We start from the raw sequence: 23,356 nt of genomic DNA, 5'->3' as shown, positions 1-23,356 counted from the left end.
AGACTCAAGTCAGGTGTTTTCCATCTCAAAAGAATTTATTACATCTACCCTTAGAATAAGCTGCCCTGTGTTCTTCTGCAGCTTTCGCACATAGCTGGAAGGGATAATCACAGTGTCCTTTCCTCTATATGGACAAGCATATGCAACTACAGCACAATGTGCTGGAAATCACCTCTCTGCCACATCTATTCTGGTGCACTGTCTCATTTCTAAGTAACTCACTATGAAAGTCAATCAGTGAAGGTGATTTGGTCTTAGGAATAAAGGATAAAATATTGCTGGAACAAGAGTAGACCTAGCTGCAAAGTGGTAAAGTGAGTTTGATCCACAACAATCAGCAAAATGCATCCACAAAAAGGTATTTCTATAAACAGAGTAGGACCATCAGTCCACATAAAGGGTTCTGAGCAAATTTCATGTACTATACAAATAGATGGAAATGTGCATCATGTATGTAAACTTGTTCAGAATTCAGAAAATTCATTTTATTAAAAGAAATATCAACCTGCAGTCCCATTCAGAAGCATTAACACAGCACACATCCGTGCTTCTACAGGAAGGAAAGTCACTTAAGAGCAGTGGTGTTCCAGAAAAAAACAGACTTACTAATAAAAATTTTGAAAGACCTACATATAATTAAATAAGAAAAACACTTCATCTGGATGGGGGAAAAAAGCAAAGTAGAGGTCCCAAGACTGATAGCGATTCTCAGATGTACCCATCTATCACAAAATGGTTGGTGTTTCATAGTTTTTGTACACATCTGTCATCAGACAGATTCAATACTATCCAGTGCATTACGCAGGTCCTTACTGAAGTCATGTTTGTTATAAAAAGCAAATCCTTTAAGAATGTGGAGAGAAGAGAAGAGCAAAAGCCTTTCAGTGGTTTTTCTTTGAGGTACCAAAACCTGAAAATCCCATCACAGCAGCCATATCATCATCATCCTCGAACATCAGCTCTTCCTCTGCTTTCCTCTTTTTCTCCTTGAGCTTTTCCTTCTTGTATGCCTTAGCTTTCTCCTCCTGTATTGAAATATTAAAAGCAAAGAACAATCATGAATGTGAAATGGTGCTCTGCATCTTTTCAATCAAATTTACACTGGCTCAATCTGGGTGCCAAAGGGCAGCACAAAGTGCCCTCTTGTCACTTAATGGGAAGGTGCTCTGCACTGCTTGCTATCACCCTTACCCCCCCCCCCCCCCAATGTGGACCTGAAGCTGCCAGGCCAAAACTATGTAGGGTATCAAAACAAGTCCACATTGGGGATGGAGTCTGTATGTGAAACCGTACCAGCTGCACTCGTATTAATGAAAACTTGGGTTGTGGATAATGGTGCCAATCCGTGCATGGCAAAAAAGTACAGCTGTGTAACAACTTACCATAATGGTAGATGTCCTTGTCTTCACTGCTGCAGTAAACATTACAATAAGGAATCCCCATCCAAGGGCAGCCCGATATCTGGCAAGTGTACCAAAGCTATTAGGTTGCCTAAGGTATGCTGTACATCACACACACACTTCCCATATATAGCGTAGGGCATAAAGATGACATCCAGACGCACATCCTCAGGAATCAGAGCCCCAGTAGGAATGCCAGTCAAAGGAGTAGAGATGTAACAAGTACATCCCAAGAAGAAAAGAACCAGAGGGAGGAGAAAAGAAGGGAATACTGCAACAATGAACAGAAGGACATCTACCATTATAGACAACTGCACTATGTTCTTCCATTTCACTGTTACCATATTCCTTACAATAGGGAGAATGCAAAAGCTCAGGAAGAATGGAAGGAGGAAGGACCAGCACAGCTCCCTAGGAACTTGAGAAAAATGACCTTAGCAAAGCCAACTCTAGCTCTGGATATCACACCCAACTTATAGTGCTTGGTAAATGTATGTACAGAAGTCCAGGCAGCTGCCTCAAGAATAGAGTTAGCATCCAAACTCTTGGAAAAAGCACCACAAGAAACCACAGCCCTAGCAGAATGAGCCTTAGCAGAAGAAGAAAGGCTCTTGCCATGAAAGGAATAACAAAAAGAAATGGCTTTACATATCCAAGAAGAAATGGTCTGCTTGGAAACAGCCAACCCTAAAGACCTAGGATGAAAAGAAACAAAAAGCTCATCAGATTTACAAAAAGCCTTAAGTCTTATCCAAATAAAATAGTCTATGCATATCTAAAGTATGCAGAACCTTCTCACTAGCAGATTGCAGAGAAGGGACAAAAGTGGGAAAATGAATAGACTAAGAGACAACTCAATCACCATTCTGGGCATAAACGAAGGATAAGTACGAAGGGACAAGCCATAAGGGCTTGAAGCTCAGACATCCATATAGCAGAGGTTAGGACCAACAAAAGAACAGTCTTCCAAGAATAATGCTGCAAGGAAGCTGTAGCTGCAGGCTCAAAAGGAGCCTGGGTCAATTTCTCCCAAACAAAATTAAGATCCCAGGGAGGAGGAGCAGGCTTCCTGGGAGGTCTAAAATGAGGAACACTTAAGAAACTGCTTAGCCTCAAATCTAGAAGCTACAGGGGAAGATAAACACAGATAAGCAGAAATAACCAAGTGGGCCTTAACAGAAGACTAAGCCAACCCAACACTGAGCAATTCACACAAATAAGCCAGAACCAAAGGAACATCCAAGAAAAGTAGGCCCAAGTTACAAGTATGACACCAAACAGAAAACCTCTTCCATTTGGATAAGTAGGATTTCCTATTTGCAGGCTTCCTGACCTTCTGAAGGACCCCAAGCACATCCTCGTAAAAAAGGTGTCTGCATGGAATCAAAATACTATCACCCACAATGTCAGTTGAAGAGTGGACAGGTGAGGATGGATGAGAGATCCCTTGTCTTGTGAGTAGCTCCACCCTGTGAGTTAATTTGTGATGACTGCCCTTGGCTAAATGCAGAAGGGGAATCAATGCTGTTTGGGCAAAAAGGGAATCACCAGCAAGTTTTTGGGAGCATCCTGTTGTATTTTAAACAGGACTTTTGGAATGAGGGGGGGGGCATAAAGGAAACATCCCCTCCCAGGAAAAATGAGAGGACATCCATCTTCCAGACCAGAGAACCTGGGACTATGGAACAAAAAAAAAATAGTAAATTGTCTGTTCACAGGGGAGGCAAAGAAATCTACTTGAGGAGTACCCCACTGGTGGACAATGTCCAGAAACGCATCCACTTGTGGGACTGTGTTATGGACCTGCTCAGAGAGTCTACCACAATGATCTGAAATGAGGGAAAATAAACTGCTTGAAAAGTCACACAATACTAGATAGCTAGGTCCCACACTAGAGGAACCAACCGGCATAGGAGGTAACATCTCATCCTCCCCTTCCTTTTTGACATACCACATCACTGTAGTGTTGTCTGCAAACATCTTGAGAGGCCCTAGGGAGAATATAGGGTGAAATGCTTGAAGAGACAGCAGAAAAGGTCTAATCTCTGACACTGACGTGGGCTTCTCTTTGTTGAGGTGACCAAAGACCCTGCACCTTTAAAGAGCCGAAGGATGCTCCCCATCCCATGTCTGAAGCATCTGTGAACAGCTCCTGAGAGGGAAAATGGGATTGAAAGGGGAGCCCTGAATTGAGAGTCAGTTGTTGAATCCACCACTGAAATTCCAGCTTGAGGCATGGAAGAAGAGGAAAGTCTTCCAAGGAATGAGAATGCTAAATCCAAACTGACTTTAGAAACTTTCTCATGTGGAGCTGATAAAAGGGAGCACAGGAAATGTTGGAGGCCATAAAACCTAGAGCTCTCAAACTCCCTGGCTGTAATAAAGGCCAGAGGAAGAAAGGATTGAAAAGAAAGAAATGAGAGTCAAGGCCTTGGGAGGAGGCAGAGATGCGAGCACTGGAACAGTCTGCATCCTGCACCCCAGACATATATGATCCTGTGAAGGAGTCAGAAAGGACTTTTGAAATTTCCAGTGAGTCCCAGGCTTTCTAAGATGGAAATGGCAAAGTGAAGATGCTACAGTAGAATCTCTGGAGAGGATGCCTGAAGCAGGAGATCGTCTAAGTAGGTAAAGACTAGTATCCCCCTTAGCCTGCAAAAAGCAATCACAGGAGTGAGGCATTTGGTGAATACCCTTGGGGCAGTACAAAGGCCAAAGGGCAAAGCAGAAAACTGACCATGCCAGGAAGCAAAAGAGAAACATATAAAGTTCCTGAAAAGGGGATGAATAGGAATGTGAAGATTAGCATCCTTGAGATCCAGAGACTCTAGAAAAGCTTAAGGAAGCAGCAGAGGGAACAAAGACCAAAGGGACAACATCCGAAAGGAAGGGACCTTCAGAAAGGTGCTTAAATAGGAGAGGTCCAGAATGGGTCTTTAAGTACCCTCTTTCCTGGGAACCAAATACAATCTAGAGTATAACTCCTTCCCCCTTTGAGAAGCTGGAACTTCCTAAACTGTTCCTTGAGTCAAAAGATACTGAAGCATCCCATGGAAAGAAAACCAACTGTTCTTAATGTGGATGAGGAATGCCCATGAAAGGGGGAAAAGATTTCTAGACCATGTAATACCCCAGGTGGATGACAGACAAAACCCAGGAATCCTGAGTAATCTTTAACCTAACTGGAAGGGAGAGGGAAAGATGATAAAGAGGAATGGGGGTGAGAAGAACAGGACAGTCAGACAGTACCTGGTTTGTCAGGAAAGGGAGATTTCTGTCACTGGAGTCTGGGTAGCTTTAGCAGGAAGAGCCCTTTTATCCCCCCCCCCCCCTTTTACCCTTGGGCGGAGGAAAAGACAGTCTACAAATAAAGGCTGGCTTATTAGGGTAATTTCTTTGAAATTTAGGCACAGGAGAGAAAAACAAAATGTTTAAGTTCCTGTAAAGCCTTGCCCTTACCTTGAAGAGACTTCACCAAATCAGCAGCAGCTGCACCAAACAAGGGTTTGTTATCCAGGGGAGCATCCATCAACTTAGTCTTGAATTCATCAGACAAAGTTTGAAGCCTAAGCCTGGAATATCCTCTCATTACAGAACCAACAGCAGCAGCTCTGGATGAAGTACCTGCTGCATCATAACTACACTTATTAGAATGGCAAGCCACCTGAAAAGTCTCTAACAAACACAGAGCAGAAGTTTTCCATTTAGAATCTGGAAAGTCAGAAATTACCTGACAAGCCTGAGAAAGAACAGCCAAAATATATCTGGACATATGGGTCCGATAATTCACAGCCCTAAAAGCCAAGGTAGCAAAGATATAAACCCTTCTTACCTAGTCTTTTCATTGTCCTACTGTCTATCAGAAGCGAGCAGCTTTGTAGAGGGCAGCAAATGAGATGACTTACCAGATGCCACAGACACCACCAAAGGGTCATCTGAAGGCATCTATATAGGAATTTGTAATCCTCAGGCACCCTATCAAACCTGTTTTTTGGGAGCAGTGGGCTAGGAGTCTGGAGCCTGACATGAGTAGACAAGGCACCCATCCAACAAGAGTCAAAACAGGAAGGACAGCAGAAGGTCCGGGACAGTCCATTTGCAGAAGCTAGTAATACCTCTTCTGCACTTCAGAAACCTGGGCACAATCCCATTTAAAAAAATTCCATCATTCTGGAAATTGTATCCCCAAAGGAAATCTCCTAAAACGGGCTATCAGGACTAGTGGACAACTCCTCCTCAGAACCATAATCTAAAGGAGAAGGTGTATCGGATGAATAAGCAAGGCATTCCTCATCTGAATCCACCTGTTCCCTAGGCCTTTTAAGAGGAGTGGAGGACCAAGGTAGAGCAGTAACAGAAACTCCTTGAGGAGGTTTCAAAGCCATAAGGGCATAAAACAAATCCAGAGTGAAATTCTGCCACTCACTCTGAGGGTCCTTAGGAGTAGGAGATGGGATTGTTTGCCCTATAAAACTTAGAAAGCTCAGACATCGGACAACATTCCACAATCATAGTCAGAACTTCCTCTCTAACCAAGGTCTGGGAACACCCCTAGGCCCTTCAGTAATAATCAAATGCAGCTCTGCCTGAACATCCAAAGCGGACATCTGCAAAGTCTCCAGGAAAAGCGTGAGGTCAGATCCATGCCAGCCTCTGAAGCTGTCACAGTAGAGGAATCCAATAGAGCCAGGTGATCCTCCGGGCTTTCTTTAGCCTCAGACAAGACATCAGGCGGAGGTGGTACAGAGGAAGAATCAGACCTAGACTTCTTAGCCTTCTCATTCACGGACGGCTGATCGTCAGAGTGGGAAGTTTCTTCCACAGTGTTTTTCACTAAAAACCTAAGACTTTTTTTTCACTAAATACAGGGTCAAAGAGAAAAGCCAAATATGGAGAGTCTTCAGGAGGAAAGCCTGACAAATGGAACAGGATTATGGTCGTGGGAAGCAGAGACACAAAATAAGCACTGCTCATGAAGGTCTTTACTGGGAATCTGTCTTCCACACTGGAAATTGCTCTTTCTGGGTGACATGAAATTCCACAAGCAACAAAGGAAAGAAAGAAGATAAGAGCAAAAACCCCAATGGGGCACTTAACTGAAATGGCTTGGTGAACCAGCAATGAAGCAGGATTTCAGACGATCAAGCAATGTCATTTGGACTGGTGGCAAAAGTTCTGAGGATGGTATGTCCGAAGTTACCTTTATGTCCTATGCTATATGTTGGGAGTGTAAATGTGATGTACGGCATACCTTAGGCAACCCAAAGGCTTTGATATACTGGCCGGACATCTGGCTGCCCTTGGCAAGGGATTACCTATTGCAACGAATACTGCAACAGTGGCAAGGGATTACCTATTGCAAGGAATACTGCAACAGTGAAATGGAAGGACATCAACTGTTCCCTGCAATATCACAGTTTTGGAATTGTACCTTCCAACCCTTGTTCCTAGGGCAGGTGGACAGTTAACGGAAATCATGGAAGCCAGATCGGAAGGCAATACTCAAAAAGATGCATTTATTATCATCAGTTATAATGCTGCAATGAATCAAAAAAATCTGCTGTATTCTTCAAATGATCCATACTTACAAAAGAATCAGATATAAATATCAAAAGCTGCTTTCAGAATTAAAAAGAGATGCAATCATATTTAGAACAGTGATTTCATGGTGGAAAAAGCAGAGACTAAGCAGAAGAAAAATGGCATACCCTTTCAGTTACATCATAAGCTTTCTACAACTGGTAGTAAAGTGAACAAACACTTCTGTTTTTCATCTAAATGCACTTAGGTATATATGCACAGCATCATCAACACAATGCCTACAGATTCTTGTTCAAGCAATCTTTTACTAACATGCATTAACGCAGTTAAATTTACATTATAGTACACAGCATGCTCGGCAAATTCTAGTTTTACCATTATCCTCAGGCACCAGATTCACAACTCACTGTATTCTGCCATGACTTGCAAATGATCCTCTTCCCTATGTATTCTCAACTTGCCTACTGTTTTGCAACCACACTACATGAAAACTGAGTTTTAATAATATGAAACAATGCACATACCTTGCTGTTTACTGCAGTAAAAAATAAATATTACATGACAAAAGCCGAGGAGACAGGACAACACACTTCCAATCACTGGTGCAAGAAATGGTGCCCTTGCCTTTGAATAAACCACACTATCTCTCCTTAAACAGAGTACAGTAATGAAACCACACATCCATAGAATATAATCCAAGGGCCAAATGTCTTCTAAAAAAAGAAAATGTTCTCTTGTTGGCTGCTACATCTGCTCCTCCCATTCCTCCCATCTTAACTGTACATAATTTATTACTCCCTCAAAATGATGTAAAAGTCCGCATCTTATTACCTTACCCATTCTCTGCTTGGGAGTAACAGATTCAATCTCTGTCTATCCTCAGCTAAAACTCTTGACATATTTGTAAAAATGAGCACAGTATACAGAAATGGCCACACCCGTGCACTGTACAAATTCAGTACTAGCTCAGCATTAAAAAAGCTGCCTCAAAATGCAGCTCCCATTTTACATGAAGTGCAAACCACAACCCTAGGATTTTTCTTCATCTGGTTTACTCACTGCAGTCTCACTCAATACATACTTCATTGCAAGATCACTACATACTTCAAAATACAAAACACTTCACTTGCTAAATAAAAAAAGAAGTTATGTTCTTACCATAATGTCTCATGTGAGTTGTTCATCTCGCCTTTGTTCTTTACACGTGGGTTCGGAGCCGATCCATCAGCTCCAAGTCAGCCGCTTTCCAAGCTCAAGATTTTTGAGTTAGCTCGACGCACAGTCCCTATCCCATGATGCTCTGCTACCAACCCCAGATCTAGTTTGCTAAACCAGTAATAAAAAAACACACTAAGCAACCAATTATAAACAATGTACAAAATACATAACTATTTACAATAGCTAAACAATAATCTGATTGGAAAGAAGGACATGAGCAATACCAACCAGACCACCAGTCATACCTGTTCTTCCATAACCTGGAAGGGGAAGGTGGAAGGGAGTGTAAGAACAAAGGCGAGATGAACAACTCACATGTAACGTTATGGTAAGAACATAACTTCTTTATGTGAAGTTGTTCAATCTCGCCGTTTGTTCTTTACACGTGGGTAGTGTCCCAAGCACCCTAATCCTGGGTGGCTCACGGCAGTATATTCCTGAGAAGAGTGGAACCAAAGGAAGCCCTGTCCCTGGTGGCCCTGTCCACTTTGTAATGAGTGATAAATGTATGAGGTTTGGACCAAGTAGAAGCTGCACAAATGGTGTCCAAAGGTAGATGGGCTGCGTGGGCTAAAGATGTAAATGAGCTTTCACCTCATGTTCCAAAGGTTGTTTAGCTGAAGAATATGCAAGTTTTATACAGTCAGCAATCCATCTGGACAATGCAACTTTGGATACCGACAAACCTTTCTTATTGTCTGCATAGGAGATGAATAGTTGATCAGCTTTCCTAAATTCTTTTGTTCTAAGTAAAACCTCAACTGTCTGTGATCATCAAGCTTATATAACATGTACTCCATTCTACTAGTATGATGTCTGAAAAAAAGTAGGAAGGTCAATAGACTGGTTCAAATTTGCCTCGGAGCAGACCTTAGGAAGAAAGGTAGGATTTGTTCTTATAGACACTCTGTCGGGGTGAAAGACTAGATATGGGGGCCTGATAGAAAGTGCATACAGTTCAGAAACTCTATGAGCTGAAGTAATAGCCACTAGGAAAATGGTTTTCCAAGAAAGGAACTTCAAAGGACAAGATGATGCAGGCTCAAAAGGTGGAAGAATGAGTTGAGACAGCACCAAATTCAGAATCCAGGGAGTAACAGGATGTCTGATAGGTGGCCTAAGGTGAGGAGTCCCTTTCAAAAAGGCTTTACATAATCTGTGTGACAATGTTTGAGCCACTGCATCCCACATAGAAGTTAGATATGGCAGCTAATTGAACCCTTATCGTAGAAGCTGCAGCACCATCGTGAAAGAGCGAAGTCAAGAATTCCAGAATACTATGAATAGGGGCAACATAGGGATCAATACCATGCTGAGAAGCCCAATGAGCAAATCGACTCCATTTGCTATTATAAAGTTTCCTGGTGGAGACTTTGTGAGAGGAAACTAAAATATGTTGAACCACTGGAGACAAATCATGTAAACTGGCTAGGTTGGGAAGTGGAGCAGTCAAGCTGTCAGTTTGAGGGAGAGAAGAGAGGGGTGAAGAACTCCCGCAAATGAGTCAGAAGGTCTGGCACTGGGTCCAGAACCCAAGGTTCTTCCACTTGGTATTGCTGTAGGAAGGGGAACCATATCTGTCGAGGCCAAAATGGGGCTATTAGAATAACAGCTCTTCCCAGGCTTTTGGCTTTCTGTAAGAATCTGGGAATTAGAGGGAAGGCATATAGGAGACCCGAGGGCCAATCGTGTACAAATGAGTCTCTTGGGTTGTCTCTCGGGGGGGGGGGGGTACAGGGCGAAGTAGCTAATGCATTTTGCATTCAGCGGGGATGCAAAAAGATCGCAGCAAGGCTGGCCCCATCTGCGGAATATCCTTTCCGCCACTTGTTCTTTGAGGGAACACTCGTAGGGCAACAGAATGGCTCTGCTCAGTTTGTCCGCTATCACGTTGGATGACCCGGGTATGTGTGTTGCTATGAGAAAGCGCCCGCTCGATACAGCCCACTGCCAAAGTCTCAGAGCCTCTCGGCATAAGGGGTAAGACTTGGTTCCCCCTTGCTTGTCGATGTACCAGACTACCGACGTGTTGTCTGTCTGAATTGCAATCGTCTCTCGAGGTAGAGAGTCGTGAAAGTGTTGCAACGCTAGAAACACCGCTCTCAATTCTAAGACATTGATGTGCAAAATGAGATTCCATGTCTGACCAAGTGCCTTGGACAGTTCTTCCCTGAAATAACACCCCCCCCACCCTATCAGGGAAGTATCCGTGGTCGCTGTGGGAGGGGGAAGTATAAATGGGCAGCCTACAGTAACTTGGTGGCTGTTCAACCATCAAAGAAGGTCCTTTTTGTAGGCATTTGTCAGAATAATCTTGTGTGACATTGGAAGCTGTTGATAAGACCACTGTGTGAATAGTAGCCATTGGAGTATCCTCATGTGCATTCGTCCCGGAGGAACCGCTGTAAGTGTAGCTGCCATGGTGCCTAGCAGCTTCAGGACCTGGAATGCAGAACTCTCCTTTCCATTAACAACTGGGACACTTGACTTCGCAAAGATATTACACTTTCTAGAGGCAATCTGACCAGGGAGGTGGTGGTGTCTAGATCTGCTCCTTTAAAGGAAATATGCTGTGATGGCAATAAAGCAGATTTTTCGAAATTTAAGGTTATGCCCAACCTGGAACACAGGTTGATAGTGTAATTTCTGGCGTAAATTAGTTGATGCCTGGTGGTGGCGGTGAGGAGCCAGTTGTAGAGATATGGAAACACACTTAATCCTAAACATCTCAAGTGAGCCGTGATCACTGCCATACATTTGGTGAACACTCTGGGGGTGGTGGTGAGACCAAAAGGCAGAGATCAGAATTGGTAGTGACTGGCCCCCAGCTGGAAACGCAAGTGATCCCTGTATGGCCTGCCCATTTTGATGTGGTAGTACGCATCCTTGAGATCTATAGAGCACATCCAATTGCCCGTTTCGAGAAACGAAGTATCGACTGAAGCATGACCATCCGGAACTTTTCCTTTTTGACAAAGGTATTTAGCTTGCTGAGGTCTAAAATCAGCCACCAGTCCCCTGTTTTCTTTGGAACTAAAAAGAACCTGGAGTAAGTTCCGGATCCTATCTGGTCCGCCGGGACTGGCTGGATGACTTTTCCTAGCAGCCTTTGAATTTCTATGGTTGCTAGATTCCGAAGACTGGGTGGAACGTCTGGGATTCTTGTACGAATGGAACGGGATTCTGAAAAGGGAATGATGTAACCTCTGGTAATTATTCTTTTTACCCAAGAATCTGATGCAATTCCTAGCCAAGCATCTGGTTATAAAGCTAAGCGACCCCCGACTGCCTCCAGAGCAGGACGGTCGGGCCTCCTCTCAGGAGCGCTGATGGGGCTTGCCAAGGAACTGCTCCTTGTCACCCTGGTTCTGCGGACCCCCTCGGCCACCTGGATGGCATCTTCCCATTATACCCCCCTCCTCTGCCCCTGGAGGGGGGTTCACTACATGTGTTCTGAAAAGCTCCTTGGGATTTTCGGAACCACATTTTTCCACCTCTTTCCTTTGGGCTATGGTCTAGTGGGGGGTGGAAAAACTGACTCCTACGGCAGACAGAGTCTTTCCTTCCTGCTCACACCTAGTGAGTGTCTCCTTGACTTTAGGCCCAAACAAGGAAGAGCCATCAAATGGGGTATTAACAAAGGAAGACTTGAAGGCTTCCGCAAAGGAGCATAAGTGCATCCAGGATTGTCTCCGCAGAGCTATCGCTGAACCTGCAGCCCGGCTCGATCCATTGGCTGCATAAGAAATAAGCCGCACGGACGAGTTCACAATAGAATTAAGGGTGTTAAGCTGTGCAGTTACTTTCTCTGAAACAGCATCATCTGTTTTGCCCTGTAGAGCATCTCCAAGATCTCTGATGCATTTCCCATATCTGTCCATAGTCCTAGAGTCCTTATTAGGAGGATGAACAGAAGAAGACATCTCTTTCTTGGTGGCCGCCACCACCACCACCATAGTATCAATGGGGACTTCCTTCATAAGAAAATACCTGTCTTGAGGGGAGGTGATAAATTTGTTGGGCCTCCGAGGGACCGGTTCAATGAAATCAGGAGACTCCCACACACTTCAAGCGACCAAGTCCATTAATTCGTCAAAGGGCGGAGTAACCCAGGAGGTGGAAGGTTGAGACCCAAAGGCCTTCAGAAGCACCGACTCATCCTCAGTAGGGGTAAGGGACTGCCAGTCACCCCTCTGCTTTAATATTTCCAGGCTGTCTGCAAATGAGACATCCTCAGAGGAGGACCGTGGGGACCCTTCGGATTCCTCTAAGTCGGTGTCTGATGTTAAGAATTCCTGAGGGGAATCTAAATGCCTCCTCTTGTACAGTCTTTTTCTGGGGACCTCATCAGTGGGGGCATCTGGTGAAGTCTCAGTCAAGCAGGAGTCACCCAATGGGGTTACCTGAGGCTCTGGGTCTCGACGCTTGGTAGGAACCTATGGTGTAGGGACAGAACGCAGCCCTTTAAAGGAGGAAGAGGAAAGATCTGGAGAGAAAAAGGTTCTTAGCAGACATGACCCTCCTCATGGCATCGAAGGCTCTGGTTTCCCGACCCAAGGAGTCCACCGGTTCAACCTCCCAGGGGCTGAGACCACAGGCTCCGAACCAGAGGACGGAACTGAACTCATCTGCGCCGAAGCCGCAAGAGGGAGAGTCGGAACCGAAGCATTGGTTCGACTGTCTCCCCCCAGAACTAGTGAGAGAGTGTTGGCTCCGAGACTCTTCGATCGGAACCAAAGAAGTCAAGGTCGATGGAGCTGAGGGCACTGGAACAGGCCTCGGCTCCGAGGGTTCCACCACTATCGGATACTCTCTTTCCGGCTCAGAAGGCTCAACTGGCCTCGGAGGAGGAGCAGAAATCGTAGTGGGGGGGGGGGTCGTAGGCTTTGAAGCCAACTGGGTTGAAGCTAAAAGTAATTTGGCCAGGGTCGGGTTCACCAAAAGTCTCTGCACCACACGGTCCACACTGATGTCAGAAAGGGGACCGGAAGAATGGGTAGAAGGAGCAGAAGAAGCCACCGACTTGAGGATTGGGGACTTTAATATCTCCGACACCGGCTCCAACACAATGACTTGGCTCCGAGGTAAGATCTTAGTACACGGCTCCGAAGGCTGTAGAGCCGGCGACTGAGTCTTCACAGAGGTGCTCGGAACAGAAGACTTGTGCTCCGATGACACCTTAGAAGACTTTGACCCCTTCGAGGACTTGGAGGTCTGGTCAGTCTTGTCTAAAGCTTCTTGGAAATCTGGCTTCAACAGCCAATTTCCTTTGCCTCTCCAATAAGACCCTGCCACTGAAGGAATGGCAGATAGAGCAATCTTCTTGTAAATGTAGTGGCCCCAAGCAGTACACACAAGAAACATGATCATCAGTGATGGACATCTTTTGTCCACAGTCACATCTTTTAAAACCAGATTTTTTTTTCTCCGACATTATAACAAGTACAACAAATATCAGATCCCTGATAACAATCAAAAAATGTAAGCCACGGACTCCTTAGAAAGTTCAGATCCCTGAACTGTAATGACTATAAAAAGAATGTTACACAAAAAGTTCTAATACACTAATTCTAAGAAATATAAGGGGATAGGGAATTAAATTTGACAGAGTCCTGTCAAGTAAATGCAACTTAAGAAACGCTAAAGGCCTAGGAGCAACCGCTCCGAATTAGAAGACAAAAAATAACTTCCAATCCACTCACTAAACAACAAATAAAAGAAATATGTGAAATCTCACTCAATCCACTAACTAATTATAGTTTAATAAGAAATTTTTAAATTCTAAATATAGTAAAGAAGGTTACTGGCCCGAGCTTCCTCTGAAGATCATGCGATCCATTGCAGCGGCAAACTAGATCTGGGGTTGGTAGGAGAGCATCATGGGATACGGATTGTGCATCGAGCTAACTCAAAAGATCTTGAGCTTAGAAAGCGTCCGACTCAAAGCCGATGGATCGGCTCCGAACCCACGTGTAAAGAAAAAAATGGCGAGACTGAACAACTTCACATTTATAGTTGTGCAAGCTGCACTTACCCATACCAGCAGATATTTGAATTCTTCACTCTCAGAACTGGAATTTGAAAAGACAATATGAGTCGATGCTGGGACCAATGAGACTTCAGACACCTTTGTATTTTTCTGACATGGAGTCTTGCAAGAGGTATCAGATGCCATGACACCCAGAATCCTGAAGTATTCTCTTGCAGTGACAGTAGTCTTGAGTAGAAAAAGTACAGTTTTGTACCTACCATAAACGTAGATGTTCGAGTGTAGACACTGCTGCAGTCATTACACTTGGGTTATCCTGCCGTCAGGTGGTTCCCCAGCCGGCCTGAGTTCCAAAGTCTTGGTCCGGCGTCGGTTGCTCTCGCCTCCTCCCTGAAGTCAGTGCGACAGGGGTATATAAGATGCAGCCAATGTCATTTTCTTCAGTTTTTCTTGCCCCAGATGTCAGGTACCCCAAATAGGTAGGCAATTCAAATTGCTAATAAAACATACATAAGAAATGCAAACAACATACTTTCAGCTACCAGCAAGTACTCCCCATAGGTAGTAAAAGGTAGAGGAACTAGGTACGTACTAGCCAGTAAGAGGGGAAGGAGAGAGGGTAACCTTGACTGCAGCAGTGTCTACACTTGAACATCTACATTTATGGTAGGTACAAAACTGTACTATGTTCATCGTGTGACACTGCTGCAGTCATTGCACTTGGGTAGAATCCCAAAGCTGAGGTAGGGTGGTTGGTTCTATAAGGCCCTGCAGCACTGCAGAGGCGAAGCCAGCTCTGGATTTAGAGTATAGAGGCAGATGGTAATGCTTGGTGAAGGTATGCACCGAACTCCATGTTGCTGCTTCCAAAATATCCTTGGTAAGTACTCCTCTGAGGTAGGCAGTTGAAGTGGCTGTTGCCCTGGTGGAGTGAGATCTAATGCTGTTAGGCACAGGTTTTCCATGGTGCGTATAGCAGAAATGTATGCAATGTCCTATCCATTTGGAAATAGTCTGTTTTGAAATAGCTTTTCCCTGTGCTGCTGCAGCATATGCTACCAATAATTGCTCTGATTTTCTGAAAGCTTTGGTTTTGTCCAAGTAGAAGCGTAACTGCCTGTGAATGTCCAATGAATGCAGTAGTCTTTCCCCTTTATTCTGTGGTTTTGGATAAAAAGTAGGCAAGTGAATGGTTTGGTTTAGAGACACACCTGTAAACACCTGAGGCACAAACGTAGGGTTAGTTCTTAAGGACACCCTGTCCTGGTGGAAAATGAGGAAAGGTTCCACTGCCATTAGTGCCTGTAATTCCGAAACTCTTCTTGCAGAAGTTATTGCCAGGAGCAGAGCAGTTTTCCAAGAAATGTATTTTAATTCTGCCGTGCTAACTGGTTCAAAAGGAGGTAAAGTAAATTTTTCCAAAACAAAGTTGAGGTCCCAAGTTGGAGTAGGTGCTCTACGGGGCGGTCTTATGTTTTTAGCCCCTCTGAGGTACTGTTTTAGCAAAGGATTAGAGAAAATTGGTGGATACGTGTTGTAATGTGCAGAGATGGCAGAGGCGTGGATCTTGATGGATGAAAAGGAGAGGCCTTTGTCCAGCATCTCAGTCAAATATTGTAGTATCTGAGGAATATTTGGCACAAGAGGATCAAGGCTGTGAGCCTGGTTCCAGGCACAGAATCTCTTCCATTTATCCGAGTAAGCTTTCCTGGTACTAGGCCTTCTGGCCTCCAGAAGGACATCCATAACTGCTTTGGAGAGAGGCATTGCTTGCGTGGCTAGGGAATCTTCCATGCAGCTAGGTGTAGTGTCTTTAGCTGGCTGTGGAGTAACTGATTGTTGTGCTGAGACAGCAGATGTGGTATTTGAGGCAAAATCCACTGTGGTCCTTGTGCTAAGTTTTTTAAGATTGGGTACCAGTGCTGGCGTGGCCAGTCTGGTGCAAACAGGATCATTTTTGGCTCTTCTTGCCTGGCTTTTATGAGTACCTTTGGGAGAAGAGGCAGTGGTGGAAAAGCATATACTTGTAGGTTTGTCCAGCTGAATGAGAGGGCATCCACTTTCCATGCTTGCGGATGGTAACTCCTTGTGCAGAATTTCTTTAGCTGGCAATTCATTGGGGAGGCAAACAGATTTATGTCCGGGCTCCACCATTTCTTTGTTATCATTCTGAATATTTGAGGATTCAATTCCCATTCGTGGGGATCCATGATATTTCTGTTTAAGTCGTCTGTGTTTTCCTCTCCTGGCAGGAATTGTGCTTGTAGATGAACTTGATAGTTTATAGCTGTGTTCCACAAGGTCATGGCTTGTCTGCAGAGGGCGTAGGAGTGAGTGCCCCCTTTGCTTGTTTATGTACCACATAACTGTGGTGTTGTCTGTCTTTAGTAGTAGTTGTCCTGGATGCAACAGGTCCTTGAAAGCTATAAGGGCATTTTGTACAGCTAGCATCTCTTTTTGATTGATGTGAAGATGCCTTTGTTCTGCGAGCCACTTGCCCTGAATACATTTTCCTGCCATGTGTGCTCTCCAGGCATAATCCAATGCATCTGTTGTCAGTGTTTGCCTGGCTGTGGGTTGAGTGAAAGGCTGTCCCTTGTTGAGGTGACAAGCTTGAGCACACCATCGAAACTCCTGTTGAAGGCAAGGTATTAGTGGTATAACTGTTTCCAAACTTTGACAGTGTTGAGACCATACACTCTTTAGGTACCATTGTAGTTTCCTCATATGCAGTCTGGCATATGGAATTAGTAGTATGCAAGATGCCATGAAGCCCAAGGCCTGCAGAATTTTTCTTGCAGGGAGTTGGTCTTTGTTGCCATCAATTGAAAGTATTGTGTCAGTTTGTCCTTGCTTGTCTGGCATGAGAAAAGCCATCTGGGCCTTTGTGTTCAAACTGGCACCCAGGAATATTATCTCTTGTGAGGGCACTAGTTTTGATTTCTTTTCGTTTACTGTGTACCCCAGGCAACTTAATAAATTTTTTTACAAACGCCAGATGCTGTAGAAGAATGTCCTTGCTCTCTGCTTGAATTAGGCAGTCGTCCAGGCATGGGTAAATTTGAATTACTTTCTGTCTGCAAAATGCAATTACTGGTGCCTGGCACTTTGTGAAGACCCTGGGCACAGTAGATAATCCAAAGGGTAATGCAGAGAATTGATAGTGCATTGGACCAGCTAAGAACATGAGGTATCTTCTGCAGTTTTGTCTGATAGGGACATGCAGGTATGCCTCCTTGAAGTCCAAAGTCACGAGCCAAGCTTGCTTGCCCAGCATGGGAAGAAGCTGCTGTAATGTCAACATTTTGAATTTCGGAACATCCAGGTAAGTGTTTAGTGAAGAAAGATCCAGAATGGGCCTCCAGGCTTTGTCTTTTCTGGGAACCAGAAAGAGTCTTGAGTAAAATCCTTGCCTTGTTCCTGTGGTGGTACCTTTTGAATAGCTCCCATGTTCATGAGTGCCATAATTTGTTTTTGGGCCTCTGCCCATTGATTTAGTGGCAGATTTGGCATTCCTTTTAATCTTGGCAGAGTGTGAAAGTGGAACCTGTAACCTTTTGAAATAATATTGAGAACCCATTTGTCCTGGGTGATCATATGCCAATTGTGATAAAAAAGTGCCAGTTTTCCTCTGAAAGGGGCTGCCAAGAGTGAGTTGCTTGGCAGCTGGAGTGGGAAGTCATTGGGGCTGTTTTTTATATGGTTGGTGCCCATCTTCCCCTTCTTTCTGGCCGGATGCACCCCATTGTTGAGGCCTGTAAGGACCTTGTGGTTGACCTCTACCTCTTGGCCGTCTGTACCTGCCTCTTTGAGGTCTGTCATTAACTGGAAAGGACCAATTCTTTGTTGGCCAGTTTCTACTAAATTGAGGAGGCTGAACTTGTAAGAAATCCTTCACTGTTTGCATAGATTTTGCCTTATCCTCCATTTTCTTTAATACCTCTTCTGCCTTAACTCCAAATAAAACATCCTGTTGTAAAGGTGCATCCAGTAATTTAGCTTTAACATGATCTGGTAACGTATGTTCTTTTAACCATGCATGTCTTCTAATGACAGAGCCTGTAACTGCTGCTCTGCATGAGGCCTCTAAAGAATCAAAACCACATCGCAAAGTATGCTTTCCCACTTGTTCAGCGGCATGCAATAAATCCTGCATTTCTTTAAAATTAGGAGGATCTGTATCTGGAAGCATTTTTTGTTTCAACTGAGACATCAAAAATTGCTGATATTTTAGCATGTGAAACTGGCAATTTAAGGCTCTTATTGCTAAAGTTGCAGACGTATATACTTTCTTTCCCCATCTGTCTAGTGCTCTGGAATCTCTGTCAGAGGGAACTGGGTTCTTTGCTGATGAGGCCTTAACCCCTTTGGGTCCCTGAGAAATAGTTTCAGGATCAGCAACAGGGCTTTTATACAGAAATTTGTGAGAGTCAGGGACTCTGTAATATCTGTCCGGTTTAAGTGGAGCTGGAGGTAAGGAATCAGGATTTAAGCTGGATTCAGTGTACACATCATCCACAATATCTAGCACTGGTGGAATAGCCAGGGGTCTGTGTTGAGGTAATAATAGGAAGTCTTTGAGCCTTTTCTTGGATTCTGAATAATCCTGGCCTTCCCAATGGAAATGCTCCCTCATGGTATGTAAGGTTTCCCCAAAGGAGTAGTCCTCAGGCGGAGAGGCTGATATAATTGATTCCTCAGCATCAGAATCCTCATAAGGGGGTAAAGAATATCCCAGGTCTGAGGATGAATCTAAGGAAATGGACCTCTGGTCGGATGAATCATAATCTGCATCCAGTCTAGGCCTTTTATCAGGTGGGGGATGGGAATCCCTGATCAGAGTGATTAGGTCTTCGGCCATTTTGAGCATTTGTTTCTTAGGCATGGAGGCCTGTCCTGGAGAATGCTGTACTTGTTTCTTAGTTTTTAAAGGGGGCTTTGACTTAGAAGAGGGTTTAATGCTTAGCTGAGTAGGTCTGAAGACACCCTCTGAAGCTGTGGGTAGCTCAGGTACTCCGGATCCCTCTGCAGGATCGGTTTCGGTCTGCTGAAAAGCTAGTGCGTCTGAAGGCCCAGCCATCTCCACGTGGGGGTCGGGGGCGGCCTGTGGTTCTGCAGAAGCGGTCGTCACGGGCTGCAAAGGCATCTCACTGAAAACCGGAGAACCGGTGACTGGCCTAGAAGAGGCTTCGTCAGTTTTGGGCCTCGGATGCCTGTCCTTGTCTTTGCGCTTTTTATGAATACCAGTTGTCGGATGTTCCGACGGCATGGTATAATTAAATTTTCTGCCAAAGTAATGTCGGGCAAAATCAAACCGATGTTTAATAGTGTGCTTATTAAACCTAGCACAAAACCGACAACCAGTAACATTGTGATCTGGGCCTAGGCATGGGATACAATAAGAATGGAAATCCTTATGAGGTATTTGCTTCCCACAAGAAATACAGTTATTAACTTTTACTGACATCAGTCTGAGGCAAGAAAAAGTTTCCCCAATGGGGTACTTAGCTTTGTAGAATACTTCAGTTCTGGATTCGTAATGAAAATCTCAGGAGTAGGCCGACCGGCACTTGCGAACTACTTTTGCTTCGGGCACTGCGCGGCAAGAAAGACTGAAGAAAATGGCGTCGGCTGCATCTTATATACCCCTGCCGCACTGATGTCAGGGAGGTGGCGACAGCAACCGACGCCGGACCAAGACTTTGGAACTCAGGCTGGCTGGGGAACTGCCTGACGGCAGGATAACCCAAGTGTAATGACTGCAGCAGTGTCACACAATGAACATCTGCCTGAATAGATCTAAATAAAGACCTTTTTTCCCATGGAAGACAATCTGTTTGTTCTAAGGTTGTGTGATGCAGTCAGAAAAAGACTTGAATGTTCTCTTGGAATTCCAGTCTGTGTATGAGACCTCCTAACCAAGTAACAACCTCCTGACACTTTGAAAAAGACTCTGCAAAGATAAGCAAGTTCATAGGTGTTTTACTAGGCTAATGACTATAACTACTAGGCTAATGACTATAAAGGCCTTTTTAAGCCTAGCCATGCATCCCAAATCTCTGACAAGTTCTTGTACCCTGATAAGTATAAGCAGGGGCTTGGGAGAGGAATAATTGCCTGTGACTATTAAAGACATAGGTGCCAAACCAGGGATGACTTTCCTATTCCCCATCCAATTGTCCAAGTTGCACTTGAATTTGGTTAGGGAGCCTGTTCCATAGACAGGGTAGTTTCTGGGATACAAACCTTTCTCTACAGCAGGTCATGTTAATATCTCAAGCAAGGTTTAAGTTTTCAGAACAGGTAATTTTGGTGCTGTTTTGTGGATGTGCAGAAGGCCCATCAGAGTCGGGTCTGACAATGCCCTGTATGCCAGGCATAGATCTCCCCTCAACAGCCTGTAGGAGATGGAACACTAGGATACGGCCTTGAGGCGGGCTGCACAGGACATTTTACTTATGTCCTGTACTCTTTTTAGTGAGGAACCTCTGTGGACGTTCCAATTGTTGGATATATCTGGTTAGGTACATACCAAAGGAGGCATTATACTCAATGAGAAGTCTGAGGACTGCTGATTACAGTGGAACAATGACTTCTTTGGACCTAGATGCCATGCCTTTGTTTATAAGTTGCACAACATAGAATCATTTCCTCACTACTGCAGACACGTGATGGTCAAAGGCTAGATTACAGTCTGTGCACGCGTCCCTAAGCTCCTGACTGCTGGGTCAACTCTAAGGGGTGTGCTGTCAATATGACAGTTACCAGGGGTGAATGACTTCCCAAAGGATACTATTATGCATTTCTTGGCATTTAGTTTTAGTCCATGGTTTTGACACCCCTTGTTCATCCTGTGTCAGCCCTTCGTGGAGACATTTGTGTCAAAGTGGGATTCAATGACGGCTCCTAATTTGCAATCATATGCAAATTTAGTCAGCCAGAGACCACTGACATTAGCCTTGACTTCAGAGAAGTAAATGCCAAAAAGGAGCAGTCCAAGGAACAATCCCAGAGGGACTCCCACTTGTGACTGGCCTCTTTGTAGAGATAGACTCCTATTTCTAACTTTCTGGGTCCTGTCTGTGAGCCAGCTGGCTATCCACCGGGAGACATATGGGTTTGTACCTAACCTCCTGAGTTTGTCAATAATGCCCAAATAGGTTATTGTGTCAAATGCCTTCACCAGGTCAAGGTACGCAGTGTGAACCATTTTGCCATCATCCATTGCTTTGGAGACCTTTTTGAGGAAGTCCACCAGGTTGAGTAGGCATGACCTGGCCTTGACAAAATCAAACTGGGTTGGATCCAGTGTCTGGAGATTTACTATATTACTGGTCATTTCCATAATTCTTTCCATGACTTTATATGCAAAAAGTACAGTTGTGTATACTTACCATAAATGTAGATGTTCGAGTGTATTCACTTTTGCAGTCATTACATTTGGGTAATCTGCTGGCAGGTTGCCCTCAGTCGGCCTGAATAACAAAATCTTGGGTCCAGCGTCAGTTGCGGTCTCCTTTTCCATGACGTTAGGTCGCCAGGGGTATAAAACATGCAGCCAACGCCATTTTATTCAGTTTTTCTTGCTCCAGATGTTATATATATATATATATATATATATATATATATATATATATATATATATAAACAGCAATATATGTATATATGTACAAACACTTTTAGCAATATAAACTTTGCCTTCATCTAAAAGCAAATACACCACAAAGGCTTTAGAATATAGTGAAGGAAAGAGAAGTTATAGAAAAGGGGGATGGCGGGTGGGTAACCCGGACTGCAACAGTGAACACACTCAAACATCTACATTTATGGTAAGTGTACACAACTGTACTATGTTCTTCGTGTTTCACTGTTGCAGTCATTACATTTGGGTAGAATCCCAAAGCTATGGATGGGAGGATGGAACTAAACATTAGGAGCAGCTATAAGGCCCTGCAGAACTGCAGTGGCAAAGCCTGCCCTGGATTTGGAGAAGAGAGGCAAATGATAATGCTTTGTGAAGGTATGAACAGTGCTCCAAGTAGCAGCTTCTAGAATGTCTTTGGTTGGAACTCCTCTGAGAAAGGCTGCTGAGGTAGAGGCAGCCCTGTTGTAATGTGACCCGATTCCCTTGGGCACAGGTTTACCATGGTGCAAGTAGCAGAAACGAGTGCAGTGGCTTATCCACTTGGAAATAGTCTGCTTTGATATAGCCTTCCCCTCTGATCCTGAAGCAAATGCCACCAGTAGTTGCTCAGACTTTCTTAGAGATTTGGTCCTGTAAGTAGAATCTTAGTTGTCTGTGTACGTCCAATGAATGCAGAATCCACTCCCCCTTGTTCTGCAGATTTGGGTAAAATGTTGGCAGGTGAGTGGTTAAGAGCCACACTGGATAACGCCTTAGGCATAAAGGAAGGTTTGGTAATGAGGGACACCCTGTCCAGGTAAAATGTAATAAAAGGCTCACAGCCATGAGAGCCTGTAATTCTGAAACCTTTCTTGCTGAAGTGATTGCCAAAAGGGAAGCTGTTTTCCAAGATACCATTTTTTTATATCCGCAGTAGCTGCTGGTTGCAAAGGAGGCAGGGTGAGTTTTTCCAGCACAAAATTGAGGTCCCATGCAGGAGTTGGTGATCTTCTGGGAGGCCTTAAATTTCTGGCCCCTCTAAGATACTGTTTTAGCAGAGGATGAGAAAAGATGGGGAGGCTCTGTGTTGTAATGAGCCGAGATGGCAGAAGCATGGATTTTTATTGAAGAAAAAGATAGGCCCTTGTCATGCATCTCAGTCAAGTATGGTAAAATCTGAGGGATATTTAGTTTTGCTGTGTTCATTCCTTGTGCTTGGTTCCAAGCACAAAATCTCTTCCATTTATCAGCATAAGATTTTCTAGTACTAGGCCTTCTGGCTTCCAAAATGACATCCATTAGATTTACTGAGAGGTGTTGTTTGAATAATTAAATGATCAGTCATGCTGCAAGGTTCAGAGTTTGAAGCTGAGTGTGCAGAATTTGATTGTTCTGCTGAGACAGTAGATGAGGTATTTGAGGCAAGTACCAAGGAGGGATTTGAGACATATTCCTTAGAATTGGGTACCAGTGCTGGCGAGGCCAGTCCAGAGCAATTAGGATCATTTTTGTTTTTTCCTGTCTGACCTTTAGTAAGACCTTGGAGAGAAGAGGCAGAGGGGGAAAGGCATACACGGATAGGTT

The 23,356-nt window shown here is 44.3% G+C and overlaps 1 protein-coding gene across 1 annotated transcript in view; it reads right to left on the bottom strand.

Moving 5' to 3' along the window:
• Positions 1-463: 463 nt before the first annotated feature.
• Positions 464-23,356, bottom strand: part of ZMAT2 (zinc finger matrin-type 2) — a 740,808-nt gene continuing 717,915 nt past the window's right edge. Inside the window, exon 6 of the mRNA XM_044059614.1 lies at positions 464-1,025. Coding sequence (XP_043915549.1) covers positions 882-1,025 — 144 coding nt within the window. The 3' untranslated portion in view covers positions 464-881. The remainder of the gene's footprint in view (positions 1,026-23,356) is intronic.

This window comes from Protopterus annectens, chromosome 17.part0 (assembly GCF_019279795.1).
Source record: "Protopterus annectens isolate FY-2018-M chromosome 17.part0, PAN1.0, whole genome shotgun sequence".
In the NCBI taxonomy this organism is placed as follows: Eukaryota; Metazoa; Chordata; order Ceratodontiformes; family Protopteridae; genus Protopterus; species Protopterus annectens.
This window is presented reverse-complemented; position numbering and strand designations above follow the sequence as displayed.